This window comes from Mercurialis annua, linkage group LG7, assembly GCF_937616625.2.
Source record: "Mercurialis annua linkage group LG7, ddMerAnnu1.2, whole genome shotgun sequence".
Taxonomy (NCBI): Eukaryota; Viridiplantae; Streptophyta; class Magnoliopsida; order Malpighiales; family Euphorbiaceae; genus Mercurialis; species Mercurialis annua.
This window is the reverse complement of record NC_065576.1, coordinates 4,330,557-4,355,365: the sequence shown is the minus strand read 5'-3', so window position 1 is coordinate 4,355,365 and position 24,809 is coordinate 4,330,557. Positions and strand designations below refer to the sequence as shown.

General features: G+C 29.9%; 2 protein-coding genes across 3 annotated transcripts; one reads left to right on the top strand and one right to left on the bottom strand.

Annotated features, from left to right (window-relative positions):
• Positions 1 to 4,521: 4,521 nt before the first annotated feature.
• LOC126657531 (cyclin-D3-3) lies at positions 4,522 to 6,405 on the bottom strand. 2 transcript variants are annotated; one of them, XM_050352237.2, is made up of 4 exons: positions 5,698 to 6,405; positions 5,398 to 5,594; positions 5,125 to 5,260; positions 4,522 to 5,030 (listed from the first exon to the last, which is right to left on the bottom strand). In XM_050352237.2, the coding sequence occupies exons 1-4, from the start codon at positions 6,178 to 6,180 to the stop codon at positions 4,758 to 4,760; spliced, it is 1,089 nt and encodes a 362-aa protein (XP_050208194.1). In that variant the 5' UTR covers positions 6,181 to 6,405; the 3' UTR covers positions 4,522 to 4,757. The 2 variants fall into 2 exon arrangements, with proteins under 2 accessions (XP_050208194.1, XP_050208193.1); XM_050352236.2 differs by having other exon boundaries at positions 5,125 to 5,255; positions 5,393 to 5,594; positions 5,698 to 6,404.
• A 15,901-nt stretch (positions 6,406 to 22,306) lies between these two features.
• On the top strand, positions 22,307 to 24,310 carry LOC126656541 (F-box protein SKIP2). Its single transcript, XM_050351131.2, has one exon. The coding sequence runs from the start codon at positions 22,522 to 22,524 to the stop codon at positions 24,121 to 24,123; it is 1,602 nt and encodes a 533-aa protein (XP_050207088.1). The 5' UTR covers positions 22,307 to 22,521; the 3' UTR covers positions 24,124 to 24,310.
• The last annotated feature ends 499 nt before the right edge of the window (positions 24,311 to 24,809 follow it).

Here is a 24,809-nt window from a genome sequence, read left to right as displayed (position 1 = left end):
TTATAATGCCTTGGTATGAATGTTTTTCTTGGATTTTATTGTAATGTTCAATAATTTTAGAGCTATAACAGATTTGTATGCCTCGTTTTTGTTTTCGTTGGATTCCATTTTAAAATCAATTGGCACTAAATAGAGAGGTGCAACCAACATATAAATATATATATTCGTTCACACGCAATCAAGATGACATATTCCATTTCTAACACTCCCTTTCACGTGTAACGTGACCACACCGAGCAACCAATATCCTCTCACGCAGCATGTTGGCCGAGCTATATTTAAACAATCTAAATTTTAAATTATGTGAATGAATAAGACTATAGTAGCATATTAGATTCTATTTTGAAACCAATTGACATTTAGTATAGAGATTCAATTGATATATAAATACATATTCATCACACATTCGCGTGGGCCAAATGATATTAAAAGAAAGGTGTGCTTTAACTAACAAATATAACTTCAGGTCTAGTGTTAAGCGCTTTATCCAAGAACTGGTATTAGAAGTAAGTCATGAGTGTGATTTTCAGCGGGAACAATTTTGGTGAGGTAAATTGTTAGGCTGATAAATAACATCAACTATCTTATGGCAAAAGTCGCAATTGATTTATGGCATTTAAATTGAATACTCATAAAAAGAAGAGTAATACCTTAACAATTATAACTTTTGGTCAAGTAGTTAACACTTGACCCTATAATTGATATTAAAACCAAGTCATGAGTGTGATTTTCAATGAGAACAATTGTTGACGGAAAGATTGTTAAGCACATCAATAATTGTCATGTGGTAGATGTTAAATTGAATAAAATCATATTTAAAATATAGCGCTTGAACTGAATACTCTTAAAAAGAAAAACTTGCGTTAAGAAAATTTGATCTACCAATGATTTTGTAATGTGCAAAATTTTCTTCATTCAGACCTACCATCAAAGAAAAAACAAAAAAGTACTAATAATTTTGACAATTTCTTGGAGAAAATGTCAATGACAAGATTTTTTTCTAGCTGTTTTCAACAACTATGGTATATGTAAATTTCAGTCATGTGTACTCAATTGTATTGTATTGTTTCATAATGTTCATCTTTTAACCTGTTGTGTATTTATGATTATCTACTCATTTCTCTCCTATTTAGTATTTCAATTCTTGATTCTGATTTGCTGCTCCATATCTTTGCCTGTTCAATCTTTAAAGACAATTTTGCACAGTTTGTGTTAAAAGATTACTTTGTTTCATCCCACTTGGGAAACATGGCAGATTCACCAAATAAGCATTGGACTGTAAAATGGTGATTGCTGAGTACTGTAGTTTAGGTCTTGGCATAAGTGTTTTAAAAATGGGATCCGTGGCCGAATCGATGTGGCTATCTGTTTACGGTTCAACCAGTTGAACCGCTTAAATTGAAATAAGTATATTTATAATTTGTACGATAATATATACATATATATGTGATTTTTATATGCGGACTTTTGCAATATTAAAAGCAAAAAGTAAATGAAAACTAATTGATTTACATTGTTCAATTTGGTTTAATGGATCATCGATTCATATGGTTTTTCGGTTCAAATCGGTTGAAGTACGTTTCAGGTTTTTAAGAGTAAGTAAACCGAACTAGCCTCAAGTTCACAATCGAACTGGTTGGACGGGCCGATTCGGTCCGGTTCTTAAAAGACTGATCATAGCATAGTAGTTTAGTGTGTTCAGGTAAATTTTACAGAAAGTATTTCTGAGTCTGACCTTTGAAAACCATGTCACAACATTCATTATTGTCCTTTCGTACATGCCTAGCGGTAGAATTTGAATAACTTTTTACCCTATAGATAGACTATAACGTTTGACAATTAGGAAAAAAAAATTGTTTTAATTTCTTTCTTGTACTAATTATTAGATCAAACCCTATATATACCGTAAATATAACGGTCCTAAGGTAGTGCTTTTTTTATCGGTAAGTTCCGATCCGCACGAAAAACGCTTTAAGGAGAGGGAAGGATTCCTTCCTACTTCTCCCATAAGTACATCAATCGGTCTTAGGGCTCCGCATTTCCCGTAGAAATTTATGATATAATCTGACTGAATAATGTATTTCCTTCAATAATTAATTTTCTAGACTTTTATTGATTTAGACACCTAAAAAATCCAAAATATTTGGAAGATTAAATTATCTGATCAACCATTTAAAAACAAGGGTTCAGATGATTCCAAAATCATTACTGTGTGGGGTCAATTTGCCTTTGGCCTTTGCTGTTGCATTGCCATCTCTCTGAAGAATGATGTTCTGTGGCTTTATTACATCTCTTAATGACCAAAATTACTCTCAGTTTATAAAAGGCTTAATTGCCATAAAAATCATGAATTTTTGCGTATTTTACAATTCTAACATAAACTTCCAATTTTGACAATTTAATATACGAACTATCTTTTTTTTTATTGTAATTCGAAACACCGAACAAAATTTTTGTCAATTTTTAACGTTGACGCCGGAATAAACACGGCTCCGGTGCCCTTTTCAATATTTTTCAATAGAAAATTGTTCGGTGTTACGTATTGCAAACATTTGAAAGATAAACACGTCAAAATTCGTAAATTTTTAAAGCAATCTAACCTTTAATAAGGCAGAAAGAAGAAAAGGTATGGATAGTAGGATTGTGCAAATACCGAATACTCAAACCAACCAACAAATTTGGTTCTGTTCGGTTTGATATGATAAAACAACAAATTTTCGGTTCAGTTAGATTTTGAATATATATTTTAGTGCAAATCAAACCAAAATAACCGAAACAAATCAAAACCGAACTGGCTGGTCCGATTCAATTTAGTTCGGTTTTAAAATAAAAAAAAACAATATTTTGGTTCAGTTCGATTCGGTTGGATCCGTATGCACACCCCTAATGGACGAGACAGGACCACAGGAACAAACAAGTGATTCACAAAGTTGCACTAACTTAATCTTTTCAGATTTTTAGCAGTTCAAAAATAAACAACATGCACCAGAAAACTTCTTTTTCTCTTTTCCCCTAACCTTTTCTTCTACAATTACATATAATTCCCAATAACCAAAGACAATTGCTTTTTGCTGCATATAGTTCAAACTTCAAACCAACAATGTCACTAAAAAAACTTAACTTATTCAGCTATGCATACTAAAAGCTTCCATCTCTAATCTTTGCACAGATTATATGAGTGGTTCAAGGAATCAAAAATCCACCCAAAAATTCAACTCTTTATATACTTTTTGGCTTCCCAATATAATGCATATGTTCATAGAGATTTCACTTTCATGTTTCAATATACTACAACCATACAAGTAAAAATGGTAAGTCATCATGTTCATTTCAATGGTCACAAATTTCCAAAGTTGGGGTAGAGGGAGAAAAAGGCTTATTGATTGATTCATATGGTGGAAATTCTAATAATGATTCATCTATTACATGCAGAAGTGTGCAATAGCTTTTCAGTTCGGTTTGGTTCGGAAGTGAGTTTTTCGGGAACAATAAAACCGATTGGTTTTCGAAGGAAATAGAAACCGGATTAAAGGGGTAATATTCAGTTCGGTTCGTATAGTTTATGGGGAGGACTTATGTTGCTTTACACACAAAACCTAACAACTTGAGCTCATAGAATGTGGCATGACAGGATCAGTTAAAAAAATGTTTGAATGCTTGAACTAATGTCTGAGCAATGAGCACAATATTCACATAACTTTATTGTGAAAATTATGGACCATTTTGATAAAACAACTTACATAATATTATGTATCTTATTTCTTTTGCTGCTCTTATAAACTAGTTGAATTGATGTGAGTAATGTGAAAATTCAGAGATCACTAATGTGAAAATTCAGAGATCACTAATGTGAAAATTCTGAAATGACAATCCTATAAGAATCAAAGAGACAACAAAGAAAGGCCACTGTATCTACAAGGCAAAAAAATTCTGTTCACAACATTAGATTTCGCTACAATCTGCCACGAAAAAATGACGCGTTCTTTCTAATTAGTCACAATGCAAAGTAGAGGAAGACAGCAATTGACTATAAGTACTGTGTGATTAATTAAGCACACACTAAAAGACCATAAAATGAGAGAAATAAGTACTAAAGTCTCAAAGACAGAAGTCTATTGTCGGGCCAGCCGAATTGTTTGGTTGTTGGTTGGTTAGTTAGGACTTTCTATTTTCTTTGACAATGTTGGAAAAACCATCATATTATATAATGTTTTTGAAGCTAAGGATTTTGAATTTTGATCCCTCCATCTCTTTAATGTTGCCATACAAAGAAGTTAACAAGCATTTTGTATAGTTTATACAAGTACTACTATCAAGTCAACACTATGTTCCTTCAAGGATTGCACTAAAGGAGATAAGTGGTCCAAGTCTAGCTATATTTCACTTCTACATTTACTAAAATCTGTAAATTTACGGGACGACAAGATACGGGCATAAAAGGCATCCTAGATTCATTTCAAACTGAAACCAGATATGTCAAAGGTAATGATTTCAAACTGAAACCAGATATATCAAAGGTAATGAACAATCTTAAAATAGATCATACTTCATTTCATTCTCTAACAAATAGATCAGATTGCATTTCTAGTTTTCTTTCGGAGAATGAATAAGTTTCTAGCATAAGGCCAGAAATGTGATGATATTGTTTAGCATCAAAAGACTAAGCCTCACGAACAGCATACAATGATTGATCCATAAATAGAGAAAGTTGTCAACTAGTGACATACTCTATAGTAGGCAATAGGAAAAAGTAAAGATTAACGAGGACTAGTAAGCACATCCACAAACGTACGATGTAGTGAGGGCAACCGCATCTGCTGATCCTGGATTCTACTCCTTTTGAATTGAGGTAATGGCGATGAAGAAACTGATGATGAAACATTCCAAGAATCATTTGAGCTATCACAGCTGAAATATGCATCAATGACACCATTTGGACTGCCAGGTGCCGACGGATATTTGCGTTTGTAACTAGGGATTTCGTTGCCTGGTAGCTCCAAAATGAGCTTGTAACACTCGTTCACTTTGTCCTGTTGAAGTAAAACAAAGGAACCTTAACAAATTGGCTACGATGTCCTGAATTACATTATCGAAACAGAGGAAACGAGAAAATAAGACACAAACCTCATCGATTTGGATCACGGACATAAGTTGATTTTGATATTCCCCTTCATTACATGGCTCAACCTCTTTAATAACATGAAGCATAATCGCAGTAGCTAATGCGGAAGGAAGATAACACATGAACCTTGAATCTGAAGTCGAAATCAACATCGAATATTCAAAATCCAATTAGATATGCTAATTAAGACTACTAATCTTGCTTTCAATGTGACACCAAGAAACTCAGTAAATGCCAACAACATAATTAGCTACATAATTCCCCACTTACCAGAGATAACATGGAGAAGTAAACGCTCACATCTCCTAAGAAACTCCAAATGCAAGTGATTCTTTAAGCCAAATCTCCTTATAATATGGTCAAAGAATGCAATTGGAGTCACAGGATTCATCCTCCATTGAAGAGCAGACAGCACTAAAAGCTCCATTCTTTTAATAGTCTTGGCTTCAAACACATACTTAGCTTCCTCAACCTAAAAATCCAACATTATAACAACACTTACTAGTTTAACAACCACCAAATCTCAACATTTCTAACAAAAACAACACAAAATTGTAAGCTTTCATAAAACTTACTTGCAAGTCTAGAAGAAGGGGCACTTGAGTCTCCTCAACTTTAGCAGCCAGAGATAAACAAGCAACAGCAGCAAGTTGACCCATCCATGGCTTATCTTCAGGAAACTTTAAACTCAGAACAAATCTATCAAAGTAATTCAAAGCAAGAACACAAGTCAAACCAGTGAACCCATAATGTGCTTTAACTTTCAAAATCCACTCCACAGCTTCATAACGAGCCACCATTACAGACCCATTACACATAACCGATTCCATATCATTAAAACCAAACTGGGCATCTTTTTCTTTGGCCATTAGATTGAATAACTCATCATCTTCCCAAAACAAGTCATGCTCAAACAAAGAACAAACTGAAAAAGATGGCTCCTTTTTCACATAAAAATTATGAAAAACTTCATTTATTTCTTGCTTTTCCTCAATACATTCCTCTTCACACAATAACCCATCAAGAATTAATTGGTTATCTTGTTCTTGAAATGCCATAATGGTTACAAAAATGGTGGTCTTCTTCAAAGAAGAAGAGGTTGAAGTTTTTTATCATTATGATACCATTATGAAACAGCATTAAAACTGAGAGTTTCTTGCATATTATCTAGTCTTTGTAGAGTCTAGTGATTGAGAGAGATGGTGAGGGAGACAATTAGAGTAAGCAACTGAAGAGTTTTTATCTGAAATTTGCCTTCACGCCTGTCTTTTTTATTTTTTGTTAAACATTTATATCAATTCTTTTTTTCTTTTAAATTAGTAGAATTTGTTTTTAGTAGAATTTAATTTTTAAGTGACTGTTTGGCGCGATGGAAGATATTCACCAGTGACAGGAAAGAAAAGGGCACAGTTACCTAAGAGCTTTTCCAACACATTGAAATGTCTAATGTGCTATTGAGAAAATGGTTAGAATTTATTTTTATTAATAGTGTCGATTCACGTGTTTCACAAATGACTCATAGTGTGATTCATTAAATTATCAAAAAATATTTAAACTAATAATTAATTAAAAATAGTTTATTTTATTTAAAATTTTAAATAATTATTTTAATAGTTTAACAATTAAATTGATACTCAAATTTTATGATAATAGAGAATTTATATAAAAATACTCTGAATCTTATGATTATAGTTTATCTTATTATTATAGTTAAAATAATAATTTATTGGAGATAGTTTATTTTATATAAAATCTATATGCTTAAAAAATACTAATTAAAATAATAATTATTAAATTTTTAAAGTAGTCTATTTTAATTAGTACTGTAGATAATTATTTTAATATAATAATTATTTTAGTTAGTTAGTTAGTTTAGCATATTAGTTTATTTTAGTTAGTACTCTAATTTTAATAGTTATCTTACTATAATAGTTTATTTTAGTTAGTACTCCAATTTCAATAATTAGTTTAATAGTTTTTAATTGATATATATTTTATAAAATAAAAAACATATTAACATAAAAGTTTTAATAACTTTTAATAATTTAAATGAACCAATTACTTTATATTTCAGTATAAAATACACCTATAAAAACTAGCCATTTTATATACATTTTATATGTTTAGAAAATTACAAATAAAAATTGAAAAGGTAGATAAAAATTAATATGAACCAACTCATATTTTTTGAAATTTTGTATTTGTCCAAATAATCTACTATTATTTAGAAAAGAAGTGAGCATTATATTATGTAATTTGTCAATAAATGTTCAACAATATGACATATACTGATATAAATGTTAAAAAACAGAATCTCCACTTTTGTTACTTTATATTTCTATTAACTTTTTATTTTATTTTAGTGAATTTTATAATATTTTGTATATGTTTATCGGCTTAACCAAATAATTTAAATGATTTGGTTTTACAATTTGGAAATTTTGATTAATTTGATTTTAGTTAAAACTTATAATTTAATAGGATTATTTATATAATACTTTACTTTTTAAATTTAATTTCACCTTTTTGAGTCATATCTCCATAATTTTCCTACTTAAATTAGAAATTTAATTTCAAAAATAACTCTTACTAATTTGGATTTTCTTCCTTCGCAATTCGTATTCATTCTCTCTCATTTTTCTCTAACACACAAATCTTTCTATTTCTTCTCTCTTTTTCTCTCTTCTTAAAATTTTTTCGTATTCTCTACATCTTAAATTTACGATTTTTTTTTTTTTAGATCTGCAATCACGTTGCCTGTTGCTATGTTTTTTCTGGTTGCTTCATCATCGTCGCCCTTTTTCAGTTATTTCCCCGTTGTCGCCGTCTTTTTAAGAGGTTCCATCATCGTCGTCATTTTCAGTGATTTCATTGTATCGCCGTCTTTTTTCTGGATGCTTCATCGTCGTCGTCTTCTTTTATATTTTTTAGATATTTAAAATTATTATATTGAAAATATAATTATTTTGTCTTTTTCTCTCTTGTTCATAGATTTGTTATGTTATTTTAATTTTACTGATTTTATAAACAACAAATTAATTTATAGTGCATTTGTAGTGTATTTATGGTGGATCAATATTTTAGTGTATTTCTGTTGTTTTTTTATGTTTCGACCATGTTTTTTTGGTGCTTCTATGGTGTATATGTCGTGTTTTTATAGTGTTTTTACTACAGGGTACACAACGAATCAATTTTCTATTTTTATGATATTTTATGACATTTTTATGGTATTTTGATAGTGTATTTACACTAAAAACACCATAAATACACAATAAAATACTATAGAAAACAACATCAAAAAATATAAAAAAATAAAAGAAATATATAAACCGTAAAAAAAATAAAAAAAATGTATTTTTAAAATTAAAATTCTAAAATATGTATCTCAGATAAAAAAAATGTATGACATGTAAATAAATTATAAAAATGTTGAGATATTATGTTTTTTAAAAAGATACTAGGAAATTTTCTCTAATCTAATTAGTTATGTTAGAGAAATTTAATAATTTAACTAATTTAATTTTAATTAATTGGTTATCAACCAGCCTGTTTGCTCATGCCTACTTATAGGATAGTCTAAATTTACTATAGTTATTAAAATAATGTTTTATATATAGTAAAAAATGAGAAATAAAGACTTTCATGTATTTTAAAATAAGGAAATTTCTTATAGTACATTGTTTTAAATTTTATTTTTAATTTGATATTGTTTTTAAATATATTTACAGATCGTACCTTTTTTTACCAAAAATACCTTATTCTTTTTCTAATTTTCTAAATGCTTTTTTTTAGTTTTTATCGATTTATGCTCTTTTTTATAGACTGTTTTATAATGTTTTTAGTGTAAATATGATATTTTTATAGTGTATCTATGATGTTGTTTTAGTATAACTATAGTGTATTTATAATGTATTTATGGTGTGTATATAGCATTTGTAGTGTTTTTGTAGTATTCTTATTGTGTATAACATAAAAACACTGCAAATACATCATAAATATTGCAAATACACCATAAAAATATATATACGCTATGAAAACACAAAAAATACTCTATAAATACACCAAAATTCACTATAACGCAATACACAATAAAAACACTGCAAATATACCATAAATCAATTTATTTTTACAAAAACAGTAGCATCAAAATAAAAGAATAAATCTGAACAAGAGAAAGACAAAATAATTATATAAATAATAAAACAATTTCATAAATAAAAAATAATATATCTACAATAATCCCTTTGTAAAAATCTAAACTATCACAAAAAATTTAAAAAATTGTAAAAAAAAATATAAAAATGATATCGAGAAATTCATCAGAAGAAACGCGGCGACGAAAAAATCAATGGAAGAATCGCGGCGACAAAAAATCCACCGAAAAAACGCAATAATGAGAAAACCACGATGAGAAATCTATCAAAAAATGAGCGACGGCGAAAAGGAAGAAAGTGATGTGCGGCAGAAGTAGACGAACGGAAGAGTAAGTTGAGAGAAGTATACATGAAAGAGAAAAAAGTAAGAGAAAAATTTGAAAGAAAGAGAAGTAGAGCGAGAAGTGCGGCTAAGATAACGTGGGCAATTATAGATATATAGTAAATAAGTTTTCAAATTTATATATTTTCGAAATAAATCTTTTTAAAATTAGGAAAATAATTTCGTTAAATATCCATGAAATTAAAAATTCACGAGAAAAATGGCATGGGAAAAGGCAGGGTACAAAAGGGACAGCTCACAGTGAAAAGAGAGGTTTCTATTTGGTTTGTAATTGGATTGAGGGGGAAAACAAAAACATTGAATTGAACACAAACAAACCCTAATTTGACCTTTTATTTAATTCTACCTTTCTTGTGTTTATGAGCTTATTATTTTAACTTCATAATGTCTGCCACAAACATACGCCGTACGCATTCTTAGCTGTCTCCTTTCCCCATTTTTTTCATCTTTTTATGCTACTATTCATTGATTTATTACTATATTCTTTGTTCAATTTTGAAAATTGGGTTCATTTATAACCTTCTGCATCTCTTTTTAACTCTCTTCCTAAACTCTTGAATAAATGCTTTATCTTGTTTCTACCTTCTACATTTATTACTTTGCTTTAATTAATTTATGGAGATTATGTTCGGTTTATGTTCAGTTCGGACGTATCTGCCTAAACGAGTTGAGTTCGAGAACATGCTCGCGAGCGAATTCGTTTTACAGCTAAATGAACGAACATGATCTCAGCTTGTTTAACAGCTAAACAAACGAATACGAGTTGAACACGACCTCGACTCGTTTGACAACTAAACAAATAAACAAGAGCTCGACTCATTTAGCTGCTTAAGAAAGGAACACGGGCTAAACATGAAACGAACTTAATCATCTTAGGGTTGTTATGAAATTGTAGGAGCTTGTTTAGTGTTTAAATTAAATTTTTATATTTGATTTTAAAATTAACTAGTTTGTGAACTGTTTATCGAGCTCCAATACGATGTAGAGCTTCAAAACGATCTAGTTCACGAACAATCAAACGAGCTTATAAACGAGCTATATTTGTGAACATAAACGAGTTGAACACCACTATACTCGTATTCAGACTGTTTAAATAAATGAACATAAGAACAAACTCAAACTCGATTTGTTTAGGTTACAAAAAAAACACGAACTAAACTTTTATCGAGGTGTCACGAGGAACTCCATTCATTTACAACACTAATAGAATAAAATTAAAAATTGAACTAAAACTAAATTGAATTTTACTCTTTAATTCACTTCTATTTTCACTTTTTCAAAATCAAAAAATTGTTGATATTTTTACTATCTAATCCAACTGAATCGACTGGTAGACAGTGTTTTGACATTAATATATGCTCTTAAAAAATAGCATTATTCAATATTATTCAGATGAGAGTAATTCACCAAAAATCCAATCTAAGTATATTTACGACAACATGAAATATATGCAGATATACATATTATTTTATAAGGTAGGGGAAGGAAAGCGTTTGTAAAAAAAAACACAATTTAACAAAATTGCTACCTAACGCGTATATCATTTGAGTTATAACTATTAATTAATGCCATAAAACAAAAGAGAAGTCAATACACTAAAATAGTAAAAAATGAAAGATTAAATATGATATGATTTAACTTTTCCAATTATGATTTATGTGTATAACATACTTGGTCCAATAATTTTATAATTTGTTACTATTAAAATATTTTTATTATAGAAAATTTCATAAAAAAGAATCTTTAAGTATGGATTATTTTACTATAAAAATAACTTAAAATATATTTTATGTACTTTTAAATAATTGACTAAAAAATATAAAATCACTGGATTTAACTATCAATTTTTTTATTTAAATATATGTATTAATTTTTTATAGTTGAGAATCTATAACTTTATTTTGGCTATTGAATAATGTTAGAATGCTGATGCTTATAAGTAGATAGCCAGAATGTTTAAACTAATTAAACATTATGTTATCAACTAATTGCCTTGTTTAGTTCAATTAAAGTTTAATGATTGAAAACAGAGAACCCATGTTTTTTTTTTCTGTTCTACATAGAGTAGATTGTATTTCAATCATATAAATAAAGAACAATGATGATCATGTGGTATTAGCAGCCAGCACAAACAAGTACAATAACACATTTCTTTCTACTCAATCATAATGTCTCTAATTAAGCTTAATATTCAATTCTTTTTTCTGTATTAAATTCATTTTTCAAGAGATAGGGTGAACACAATTTTACTTTTGGCTTAATAATTGGAGTATATGATTTTTTTAACTTTTTTTCGTTCATGGTCCAAACTTTCGAAACTGCTATTTTTTTTTAATTTTCAATTTCAATTGTACCATTTGTTTAAATTTAAGTGGAAAAAGATTTAAATATGCACTTCATCACATGTTTGAAATTTTTGACGTTAGAAAGACAAATTCGAACAAAACGAAACAATATAAATGTAGCTCTAATTTAAATAAATGACTACAATTAAAACTGAAAATTAAAAGTGGACTAAAATTGTCGATGTGAAAAGTTTAAAACATAAATTAAAAAAATCAAAAAGTTGAATATTTTTAAATAATCAAACCTTTAGTTTTCTTTTTGTGTAATTTGATTTATGAAGTTAAAGAATTTTGGTGTTAAATTACTAGAATTGGCTAATGAATACCTAATTCACATCAATTATGATCTAACACCATAAATGCAATTACTAGTACTCAATTATCACCATCATTGTCCTTTCAAGTTTACATCTTTTTAACATCATTATTGTCCTCATCATCATCATCGTGCATTGATATTTTACCCACTAATCCCATTATCAATCTCCAGGGAATTCATTTATATATGAAAAATTACAATAATAGTGTCTACATTTTTTGTAATCTACTAGTTCGGTGTCTGGGCATTTTATTTCATTTAAATTACTATTTCAACTTTTTTAAAATATATTAAAAGGTATTTTGCTGATACTCGATATACCAAATTTATTTAAGTTGTAATATCATATTACAAAAATATACCATAGTGTGTGCAAGTATGTGAAATTAAAATGATAAATTATATTAATAAATTATTTTTTATGGCATTTCTAATAATTAAGGTATCAAAAAATAATTAAAAACACTCATTTGATCAATTCAAAAACATTAGAATACTAATTAAAGAATAAATTCAATCACTAAAATTATAGGTTGGTAATAATTCAGACGCCATTCAAATAATACGTTGACGATTTTTTTCCTAATGTCTAGACTTGAAGATTAACCTGCAACTTCATCATATATACCTTGATTTATAAAATTACCTATTAAATTGTTTCACTAAATCTGTTATTTTCAAATGTCCAACTTCATCATGCAGTCTTTAACATTTTACATGAGTCAATTACCCAGGTTGCAATATTGAGATTATCTGTGTGAAATAGAAAAAGGAAAAAAAAGAGCAAAAGCAAAATTATTGTTATTTGCTTTATTTATAAATATTATTTGCTTTAAATATTAACTTTTTGTAATTTTAATCAAAACTATAAAACTTCATGATTTTAGTCTAATTTCAAATATTTACAACGATTTTAATCAATACGCCTCAAATAATTTAGGATTAACTCATTTTCAGGTCCCTAAATTTTGTTTTTTTTCTGACTCTTCAGTTTAGCGAAAACTCTGATGTAACTGATCTGGTTTTGAAAGAAACTTCCGCACGTTTATTTTTCGGAAGTTTAATTTGATAAAAAAACTGAAAAAAAATGTTTTAAATTCTAGTTGTCCGCAGTAGTTTAGAGTATTATAATTTGTGTATAAATATTTTAAGAGTTTTAAACTCTGACGATTTATTTAAATAAGGTCTCATCATTTATGAATAAATATTTAATTACATTTCAATTTAATCATAATAGTGATTTTAGACTTGTTACGGATTTCGGAGCACCCGCTTCCATTCTCTAGGCCAATTTCGATTCGAGTTTTCGTGTCGTGACATTTAAACATACATTTTTGCTAAGTTAAAGGACAAAAAAAAAACAAAATTTAATTTAAGAGTCAGATAATTAAAAATGGTATAGTTTAAAAATTTAAAAATAAATTATTTCAATAATTTAATAGTGTTTACCCAATTCCACATAACATTCATGTAGTCAAAGCATATGACGACGTGGAATCCATCGACCAAAATATTTAGCTAAAATTACAAACATTTTAAATTTTTGGCTAAAATTGCAAAAGGTCGAAAGCTCGTATTTTTCTGGTCCAATAATAATGTTCAATCCTATATGACATTTTTTTGTCCGTATGATTTTTTTATAATGTGGAGATTACACTATTAAATCGATTAAGGTGAATTATCGCTATAAAAATTTAATATTTTGGTCAGAATTGTAAAAAAAATATGAAAAGTTTTGGTTTTCCTAAATCATTGAGCCTTAATATAATGTGTTAAACAGGGTAATCATGACTTTTCAGAATAATTAAAGAGGTATTCATATAGTATTATGCTCAATATCCATCATTTCCAATGTGCTAAATTTCATAAGTTTTTTATAAGCAAGAGCCCGGATTTTAAAGAAGCTATCCAAGAAAGTTTCTCTATCTCTACGTATCTCTCTAATCTTTTTAGGCATGTAATTGCTAGCAATTGTTTTTGCATTTCTTTTGATTATTTTATGGCACTATAAAGTTTAAAGGTTAAAAGAGATCAAAGAATAAGAAGAGGAATAGAAAAAAAGAATGTGTAGTAATATTATTTATATGTTCAAAAGAAAGAAAGATTCATCTAGGGTTTTCTTTAGTTAGCTATTGTTTTAGAGTACTCTCTATATCTTTTTACTTTTTACTTTGCTTTTGGTTCTTTATAAATTTGATGTCTCGAATTGCGAGGGAGAAGTTGAAACAAACAATAAGAAGTAATTATCATTGTTTTAAAAACCAAAACGGACCAACTCTAAAACGCAAGTGAGTTAATAAGACGCTCTTCTAATTAAGTGGGATTACAGGTTCAAACCGTATTTGTATATGCGGTCGTTTAAAAACTTGAGGATATAGTATGCCTCCCGCAAGGGACCTATACACTACTCGAGTGATAATTAGTCTGAATGTGGAAGGTCTAAAGGTGTCGTCTCATAGTTGGTTCAGTAGACCTCATGGACTTTGTACCCAAAAAAAACTGAGTGATCTGCTCAACCAGTTCAATCGGGATCGAAAATACGGTACATAAAATTAAAAAAAACAAATGAATTATTAAATTAGTTACATTGTAAAAATGCCGCATTCTTAATTTACTAATTAAAGTGTGATTACTACTTTTTACTTCATTTGTTAATTAGAATTTTGTATATATATTTAAGCTTTTTTTATAGAAATCGAAGTCAATTATTAGAGGTTAAGTGTTAAATTGTAAAGTCAGCCGAAATAACATGCTGCAAAAGTCGGATGCGAACTTACAATCTCTAGAATGCAATTGAAGAAGTTTAGAGATGTTAGGCCAAATCCTCATTTGCGTGTTTAAATTTAAAAAATGAATTAATTGTAAACAAAATATAATATACATGTTGTATGTTTATTTTTATTTAATTGTTAAAATCGGTTAGCTTTAAACCGGTTCATTTTTTAAAACCCTGATAACTACAAATATGTTTGGTTGTTGTGTTGTCTAGCAAAACCTCAATTTTAAACTTTCTACTTTAAAATACAAAATAAAGGTTTAGATTGTACTACCAATACCATAAGTTCCATGCATTATTAAACATTGTGTTGGCCTTTTGGAGCAGAATAATGTGCCTTTTTCTAATCTTGATTTCCTAACAAATAACACCAGAAATCAGATACAATACCACATGTTTCTTCATTTTTGTTATTTGTCATTCTTATTTGAACTTGTACTAATTTCTTTAGGGCATGGAATTAAGTTCCATGGAGCATGCATGCACCAATTATATATTGATATTTTAGTAAGTAATTCGCACGAGCTAATGATGACATGGGTACTAATTTGTATTTATCATATACAGGTTTTAACAGTATTTGTCCCACCTTGGATATGTATGCAATATACATGTTCGAAGTCGCGCTTGGGTGCGTTCAGGCCAGATCTGATCGAACTTGCTTTTTTAAATACAAATATGTATAGGCATGGATGAAGATAAGGGGGGTTTATAGTGGCATTAGACCTTCCAAATTTTTTTAAAAAAATTCATCCTTGAAAAAATTTATTTTTTTTATTTTTTTGACCATTTAAGTTTTTCTTTAAAATAGTATAGATAATGATTGATTTTTCTTTTCTTCTAAATGACTTTATTAACAAAACAAAAAACAGTCATGAATCATAATTTTCTATTCCACTTACAATAAATTCATGGTCACTTCTATACATATAGTTTGGCTATTTATTTCCATGCCCACATAGCATAATCAATGCAAGACGAAGAAAGTGAAATAAAAGAACACACAAGGCATGAATAGAAACTTTAGTCTTTGCCATCCATTTGAGCAACAAAATATTTATTTCAAAAAAAAAAATTATTTCAAAATATAAATCAATCATGGCATTCATGGGCTTTGACTAAGCTCAAAAGAGGGATACACAAGCAATCTGAAGTTTTGTATTGGCTAATCCACACACTACACGATATAAGTTGGCAAAGTGTATATTTGGTCCCTATATTTATCCATTTTTGGCATTGAATTCCTATTATTCTATTTGCCAATATTAAATCCTTACACCTTTAATTTTATACACATCAGATCCTTCCGTCACGGAAATAAAATGCATATACTTCACGCGTTGTGAGTGCGACTGAAATAATTTTTTATTCATTTTTTTAATTCAACTTTATTCAGAATTAGTTTTTCTATTATTTTTATTTTTGTTGGCATTAGATCTTTTAATTATTAGTATTTTTCAGTTTGAATTAACACTGTAAATATTTTTTATTATTTTTTTATAACAGAATGATCTAATATAATAAAATTGAAAATGTAAGAATTTAATATTGATAAATAGTAACTCAAGGACCTAATGCTAAAAAGAACATAAACTTAGGAGCCCAAAAATATATTGTGCCATATAAGTTGCCTATGATATCTATACTTTAATTTTCATGCCTTCACTCATACTCCACATTTGATCATCAAAAGGTTAAAATGATTGTAGTTTGTTGGGCAAATAGGGCCACACTATGATTTTACTTATCAATTTTTGGCTATTGGCGAACAAAATTTATAAAGCTGATATATTTATATTTATGGTCAACTTGAAATTTTGAAATGTTTTGGTTGGCGGGTATTCATTCATATTTCTTTTAACCGAGATAGGTCATGTTGAAATAAACATTAAAATGTAATGTAATTCAATTGGGAAAAAAAAAAAGCTAGTTAGGCCGAACAATTAATTTACTAAAAGAACAAGACAAAAAAAGAAATTTAAAAGCGACAATAAATAAGAAGAATCTGTAGAGGATTATTTGGAACCAATTCATCTTTAGACAGATCTATTTTATCTTTTTCTTCCGGCTTCCATATAAATAAAATAACTTTGATTTATATTAAATGTTGAATCTGAAGAACAAATAAACACGAAATAATCATCGACACATTAAAAAACTGAAATATTAAAGAATATTAAATCTGAAGCACGACTACTTGAATAATCCATTTGAAGAAAACTAAACACAAAGGGTAGATAAACTCATGAACAAAGATGACTATTTAATGATAAATGGTGAAATCGTCAAGTTGTATACTAGTAATTCGAATTAAAAGTTGGTAGAATAATTAAAAATGGAGTTCATCTCACTTCCATTGAATTATTTACATAAAAAATTAAGTTCAATATAGAAATAGAAATAATTATAAAAATTTATGTAATTATAAAAAATAAAAAATAGATTAACTAAAACTAGATTAGATCGGTGAATCTATTGAGTTAATTATCTTAATATTTAAATATGACTCGATGGTTTACTCGAGTAATTTGAATTGAAATCCGATTTAATTATGAGAAAATTAATGCTATGTACGCTTTTTTTAGAAATTATTACAAAATACGCTCTAATTATTTTATTTACAAAAATATGTTTTTGTAAACTTTTTTTTATAAAAATACGTTTTTTTACAATTTAATCTATCAAAATCTACCATAATCTACTAAAATCATTCATTTGTTAAAAAAAGAAGAAAAACAAGCGTATTTTTGTAAAAGTAAAATAAAATAAAAATTAGAGCGTACTTTTACAAACAGTCATCTAAAAATAGATATTTTAATAAAAATAATCCTTTAATTATTATCGAATCAATTTTGAATATTTATCGAGTTCACCTGTAATAACAAAGCTCTTAAGTCTCATCAAACTGACTTCAAAAAAAAAAAGTCTCATCAAACTAAAGCCTTGGGCTGATTTCCCACCAAAACGTTGGGTCATATTGATGCCTTCTTGGGCCTGTGCAAATTCTTAAGGTCTGTATATAGGGCTGTGTAAAAATCGAAAGTTCAAATCGAAATTTTTAGTTTCGTTTGGTTTTTTGGTAAAACTGTTTGATTCGGTTTTTATTAATTTAGAAATTTGATATTTAGTTTTTAATTCAGTTTTAGGTTCTTGCAAACCGAACCGATCGAAAAAACCGAATAATAAATCTTTTTTTTGAAAAATTAAAATTTATATGTTTATTTATATTTTTTTAGTATTTATTTTTTAATGATATCTAATATATAAGTTAAAAAATTTATTATAATAGATAAAACACACTTATAATATATGAAAATTTATTATTAATCAATAATTTATTAATTTTTTATTCAAAAAAACTGAAAAAAATAATTTTTAAAATTTGGTTTTAAGCCAAACCGAACCAAAATTTTTTGGTTTTTTAAATTTCAGTTTGGACCAACTTCGATTTCAGTTCGGTTTTGAATTTTCATAAAATTTTAGTTTTCGGTTTTTTCGGTTAGTCAACCGAACCGACCGATTTCACAGCCTTATCTGTATATATGCAGGCATTCATAATCCTCCAAGGATCTAAATGTTGAAGAATAATATATATCCCAGATTCAATAATTAGTCTAAAATAATTAATATAAAGTAATTATATATTTAAATTGTAGATATTATATATAATTCAAATCATTCTTGCATATCGATGTAAAATGTTACATATACTCTCTTTAAATTTGCAACATTTTCATATGATTAAATTTATTGTTTATACCGAGATTGCGTTTTGAATAATGTAAGTCACCAATGTTTTTCTTTTTAGACCCGACTCACTAAATAATTTAAATGCGCTACCACATAAGCAACACATGCTCGGATAACTAAAGATCAAAACAAATTTGTATGCATTTTTTATTAAATTATTCTATCTTTTGGGAAAGAAGATAAAATTTGTGCACTAATTTAGAAAATGTTTATCAGCTAGAAATGGATTGGAATTATCATTCAAGAAATGCATCAAAGGAAAAATAAAGTATAGAATCATTCTTACATTTCCATGTTCTCAAGTAAAAATTGAACATTTCAAAGTTTGGACTTTATTTTCTCAAAGGAGTGGGAAATTAGAATCTTCTATTAAAGAATTATCAATTTTATTCTTAACATGTTTGATCATTATTATTAATGTAGACTGCATGTTTGACCATTAGTTGAAGCAAATGTGTTGACCAATGACCATTGATTTCCATTTATTCTAATGATATGCAAAATTCTCCTACACATTTGTTCTCTTTGAGAATGGCAATTGCTTGGAGACAGCCTCCTTCAAATTGTAATTTAAGAAGACAGATTGAATCAACAAACATTCATTTTAATCCTCCACTTTAAAACAAATGGTAAAAAAATCCAAATCAGTAACTTTGAAAGTTTGTTAATTTTGGCTAATAATCACCATGATCCCTGACTTTTAGGGTCCGATCACTAAACCTCTGATGTTTAAAAACGATCACTAAACTCCATAATCTTTAGCGGCGCTTGCTAAACTTCCCGAATACGAAAGTATCTCTGAACCATCTTTTTTGGTCAGCTGACATTCTAAAAAAAAAATGGCGGCGCCACATCATCAAAATACCCAAAAAAATAATCACCAACCTAACCTAATATAACCAAACCACTCGATCAACTCGACCACCGCCACCCAACAGTCACCAAACCACTCGGGTTGATCGGGTGATTCGGGTTGGATTTGATTGGGTGAATTTTTTTATTTTTTATTTTAATTAAATAGGAGGGTATTTTAATTTTTAAAGTATTTTATGACGTGGCGCTGTCATTTTTTTAGAAAGCCAGTTGAAAAAAAACGACACTATAGTATTTTCGTCTTTAAGGAGTTTAGTGAGCACCGACATAAAGTAGAGCTGGCCATGGGCCGGATCAGCCAGTGTACCGGCCAGGTCAAACTTGGCCCGACACCGTACTACAACCAGCCCGGAACCGTAGAATGACCGGTTCCGGACCGGTTCCAAATATTTTGAACCGTAAACCAACGGTACTGGGTTGAAACCGGCGGTTTAAGAGTCAGACCTGTCTATAAAGTGCTATTTAGTTTTAATATTTATATATAACATTAGAAATTTGTTCTATTTTGTTATTTTTTTATAATATTATCTCCGCGTGTTATTTTATTTTTAAGTTATATATTTTTAGTAATTATATTTTAATTTTACTTTCAATTTTTTTTAAACAGTCCAAAACCGGAACCGGAACCGGAACCGGAACCGGCCGGTTTCGAACCGTCATGGAACCGTCACTTAGACGGTGATCAGAGATCCAAAAGTTAGGGGCCATGGGTGATTATTAGCCGTTAATTTTAGATCAGTTACATCCTGAACAGACGTCAATCATGACGTTATTTTTTATGATCAAAATTGATAATTGATCTAAAATTGACATTTTTTTCTAAGACTCCAAACATAAGCTCTTTTAATCCTTCGTTAATCAGGAAGATTACTATTATTGCATATAAATTGGATTGGGATTCCATTTGAATTTGAGGGAGTCATGTACGATCTACACCGTTAAATTTAAAATTAATTTATTTTTAATATTTTTCAGTTGTTTAATCATTAAATGGAAGTGGTTATAATCTTGTTAATATTATATAAAAGAATTATTTTATAAAAAATAGACTAACCATTAAAAAACATGCAAAATCTCATACCAGTCTAAAATAAACATAAAATTATTTAAATATACCATAAAATGAAAGACGAATATTATTGTTGTAAGGGCAAAAATATTTAAAAACTCCCCACTTTTGACTTTGTTTTCAATTGCACCACCATGTAGAAGAATTTTTAATTACACCCTATTTAGGGTTTTCAGTTTTCGTCTGTACCCCAATTGACTAAAATGATCTCTTTTTATTTAGAAAAAAGTTTAAATTAATCCGCCATATACTAATTTATTTGTTTTTTTCAAATGGAAAAAATAATGATACAATCTCTCTATTTAGTTGGATTTAATAATTTTATCATTAAATTAATTAATTTTTTTTTTATTTTGGGATACAGATGAAAACTGAAAACCCTAAATAAGGTGCAATTGAAAATTCTCCTAGATGGTGGTGAAATTGAAAAAAGTTTAAAGATGGAGGAGTTTTCAGTATTTTTGCCTTGTTGTAATGAGTTGGTAAGTTTGGTTGGCCTAATCATCACATCTTTAATAGTGGTCATAAATAACTTGACTCACGGATGAAAGTGGTGGCCACTCACCAAACTTAGATTTACAATCCAATATCTTTGCAACCACTTGATATTTTCTTTCACATAAATCCTTTAGAATAAATTAAAATGAACAATCTTTCTAAAATGAACAATCTTTCTAATAAAATAAAATAAAATGAATAAAAAATTAATCTGCCTCTTCAACTTTGAACAAAAATTCAAAAAAAAAGAAAAAAAACATTTTCAAGAAAATTGAGCCACTTCAATCCAAAAGTATCAAATTTAACCCTTTGGCACAAAAAAGCGTGAGATACACAATTTAACTTAATTAGTCTTAATTAATCTTAATTATAAACCAAATGGTAATAATTCTTTCAATATTATATTAAATAATTTAAAAAATATCCAAATGATTAAATGAGTTTAAACTTGTCACTTTAAACGGGTTGATTTGTCAACACATTTATATATACGTATTTATACGCCTCGTATCGTGTAACTCGTGTAATATTCGTGTCGTGTTTGAGTTTTGTTACCGAACTCGATTAATAATCGTGCTGTGTTTGTATTTAGACTAATCATGTTCGTATCTAAACGAGTCTTACCCGTTTATGATCCGCAGACTTGAATTGCCGGGTCCAGGGGCGGAACTAGGGAGGATCGAAGAGGGTCGGCCGACCCTCCTTGCCGGAAAAAAATTAAAAAATATATATATATAATTTTTAGGGTTTTTTCCGTAGGGGCGGTTAACCGCCCCTAGAAACCGCCCCTACATGTGTTAGGGGCGGTTTTTTCTTTGTAGGGGTGGTTAAAACCGTCCCTAGAACTACAAATAAATAGATTTAAACTTTATTTATAGCCGTTTGATTTTTAAATAGCCGAACGTAAAAATTTCGACCCTCCTAAGTTAGAGTCCTGGTTTCGCCACCGGCCGAGTCTAGATGTACTCCATAATGTCCACGTTCTTTCCAAATGTCGTGCCACCATATCGTATAATAACAAAAATTATCTCGAACAGTCATCGCTTTTGGACGGTCGTGATTTATTTTCCTAACTTCATCACACGCAAAATCATGCGCGTCCACGACTGCGGTCAATTTCAAGTAGCGATTGCCACGAGAGCACGCAGTCCCCATTTGACGGGATAAATAAATTAAATCTCATCACAAGCCTAAATCCCTAAAAATAATCTAACACTTTATTAATTGAATTTCCTCTTTCACACCGATCGGCGCGTGTCTTTCACTTATCTTATGGGCCAATCACCATCCATCGCTGCTCACCTCTCCGCCACCAATCGTCTTCCACCTCCACATCCCCCGCGGCCGATTCTTTCCACCGAAGTAGTCACAACAACCGATGCAGACTACACCGATAATATTCCGGACGAGTGTTTAGCTTACATTTTCCAGTTTCTCTCCGCCGGCGATCGCAAAAACTGTTCCTCCGTGTGTAGGCGGTGGGATCTCGTCGACGGACGTAATCGCCACCGTCTTTCACTCAAAGCACAATCGGAAATTATATCTTATATTCCGTCTCTATTCACTCGGTTTGACTCGGTCACTAAACTCGCTCTCCGTTGTGACCGTAAATCAATCAGCTTAAACGACGACGCATTCGTTATGATCTCAATCCGTTGCCGTAACCTCGAACGGCTGAAGCTGCGCGGCTGCCGTGAGATAACGGATAACGGGATGGCAGAGTTTGCAAAAAACTGTGTAAAATTGAAGAAATTGTCGTGCGGATCGTGTGCTTTTGGAGTTAAAGGAATTTACGAAATGATTAATCACTGTACGGCTCTTGATGAGCTGTCTATTAAACGGCTACGAGGCGGCGGTGAGAATCTACTCGGTGGAGAAGCGACAACGACGTCGTTTTCATCCTTGAAGTCAATTTGCTTGAAGGAGTTGGTAAACGGTCAGTGTTTTGAACAGTTAGTAATTAATGCTAAAAAACTTAAAACTTTGAAGATAATTAGGTGTTTAGGTGATTGGGATAAGGTTTTTAATATAATTGGAAAAGAAAATGAGTGTTTGATTGAGGTTCATTTAGAGAGGATTCAAGTGAGTGATTTCGGACTCGAATCGATTTCGAAACGGGTGAATTTAGAGATTTTACATATTGTTAAAACACCTGAGTGTTCCAATTTAGGGTTAGTTAGTATAGCAGAGAATTGTAAGAAGTTAAGGAAGTTACACATTGATGGATGGAGGACTAATCGGATTGGCGACGAGGGTTTAATCGCCATCGCGAAACAATGTCCTAGTCTTCAAGAATTGGTTCTGATTGGTGTTAATGCTACACATTTGAGCTTGGGTGTTATTGCTGCTAATTGTCAAAAACTCGAAAGATTGGCACTTTGTGGCAGTGGGATTATAGGTGATCAGGAGATTGCGTGTATTGCAGCGAAATGTGCTGCGTTGAAGAAGTTCTGTATAAAGGGGTGTGCGATCTCGGATGTAGGGATTGAAGCACTTTCTTGGGGATGTCCTAATTTGGTGAAGGTTAAGGTTAAGAAATGTAGAGCGGTGAGTAATGAAGTTATGGATTGGCTGCAAGATCGAAAAGCTTCGCTTCTTGTTACTTTTGATGGTATTGATAATGAAGGTATTGATAATGACGGTATCGATGCTACTAGTGTCAGTGACGGTGTTGGTCAGGAGAGTGGTTCTGGGTTTCTGCAAATGAGCGGTCAATTGGTTGTAGCTGATGGGTCGTCGTCTGGTAGTAATACTAGCGGTGGCAGATTGGCGTTGTTCAGAGCAAAGCTTGGCGGTTTTGCTAGTAGGAATTTGGTACCTTGCACCTTTAGCCGGTGGTCAAACAACGAAGACGGTAGTCCAAGTAACATCTGAATGATCTCTGTAAGAATTTTACTTTAATGGATCAAATTGCTCCGTGTTTTTGCTTATTTAGTTTCTTTCGAATTCATTGATTTGTGTTGGTTATATGAAATCAACAGAAAGATTTATGTTCTTTCGTTGGCTATGTTGTTTGTTCATTTATAATGGTTTATCACATTCTTTGCCTCTTTTAATTTCATCTTTTGCGTCCAAGCTCACCATCTAAATTTATTGCAATGAGTTTGTGTTTGCTTTATTGGAAGGTGGTTAAGCTTATTGTAATTGTAGGAATGAACTGATGCAAATGCCTTGGTTGTTTATTAGCTTTTGAATTTGGTACCAATTAAGCACAGTAGCATGACAATCCTTGGAGGAGAAGTTATAATCCGTTCAGCAGCTGATTTATGCTGTGTTACACATTAACATATCGAATCTTACATTTCAACATTTCATTTTTGTTTCCGAAAATACTTTTGAAACTCTTAAAATTTTATAGGTATAACTTATTTTTGTAAAGATACCATCATTTTGCCATTTTTCTTTCTAGTATTCTCCATGTCAAGAATTCTAGTTTGGTGTAACGTAGCTAGTATGCTTGTGCATTTGTCGAGCCTTATTGGTTCGAGACCCGATCAAAAGGAGGGGTTTGTGTGCAGAGGCAGCTAAACTCTATGCTTAACATTCACAATTAATTATTT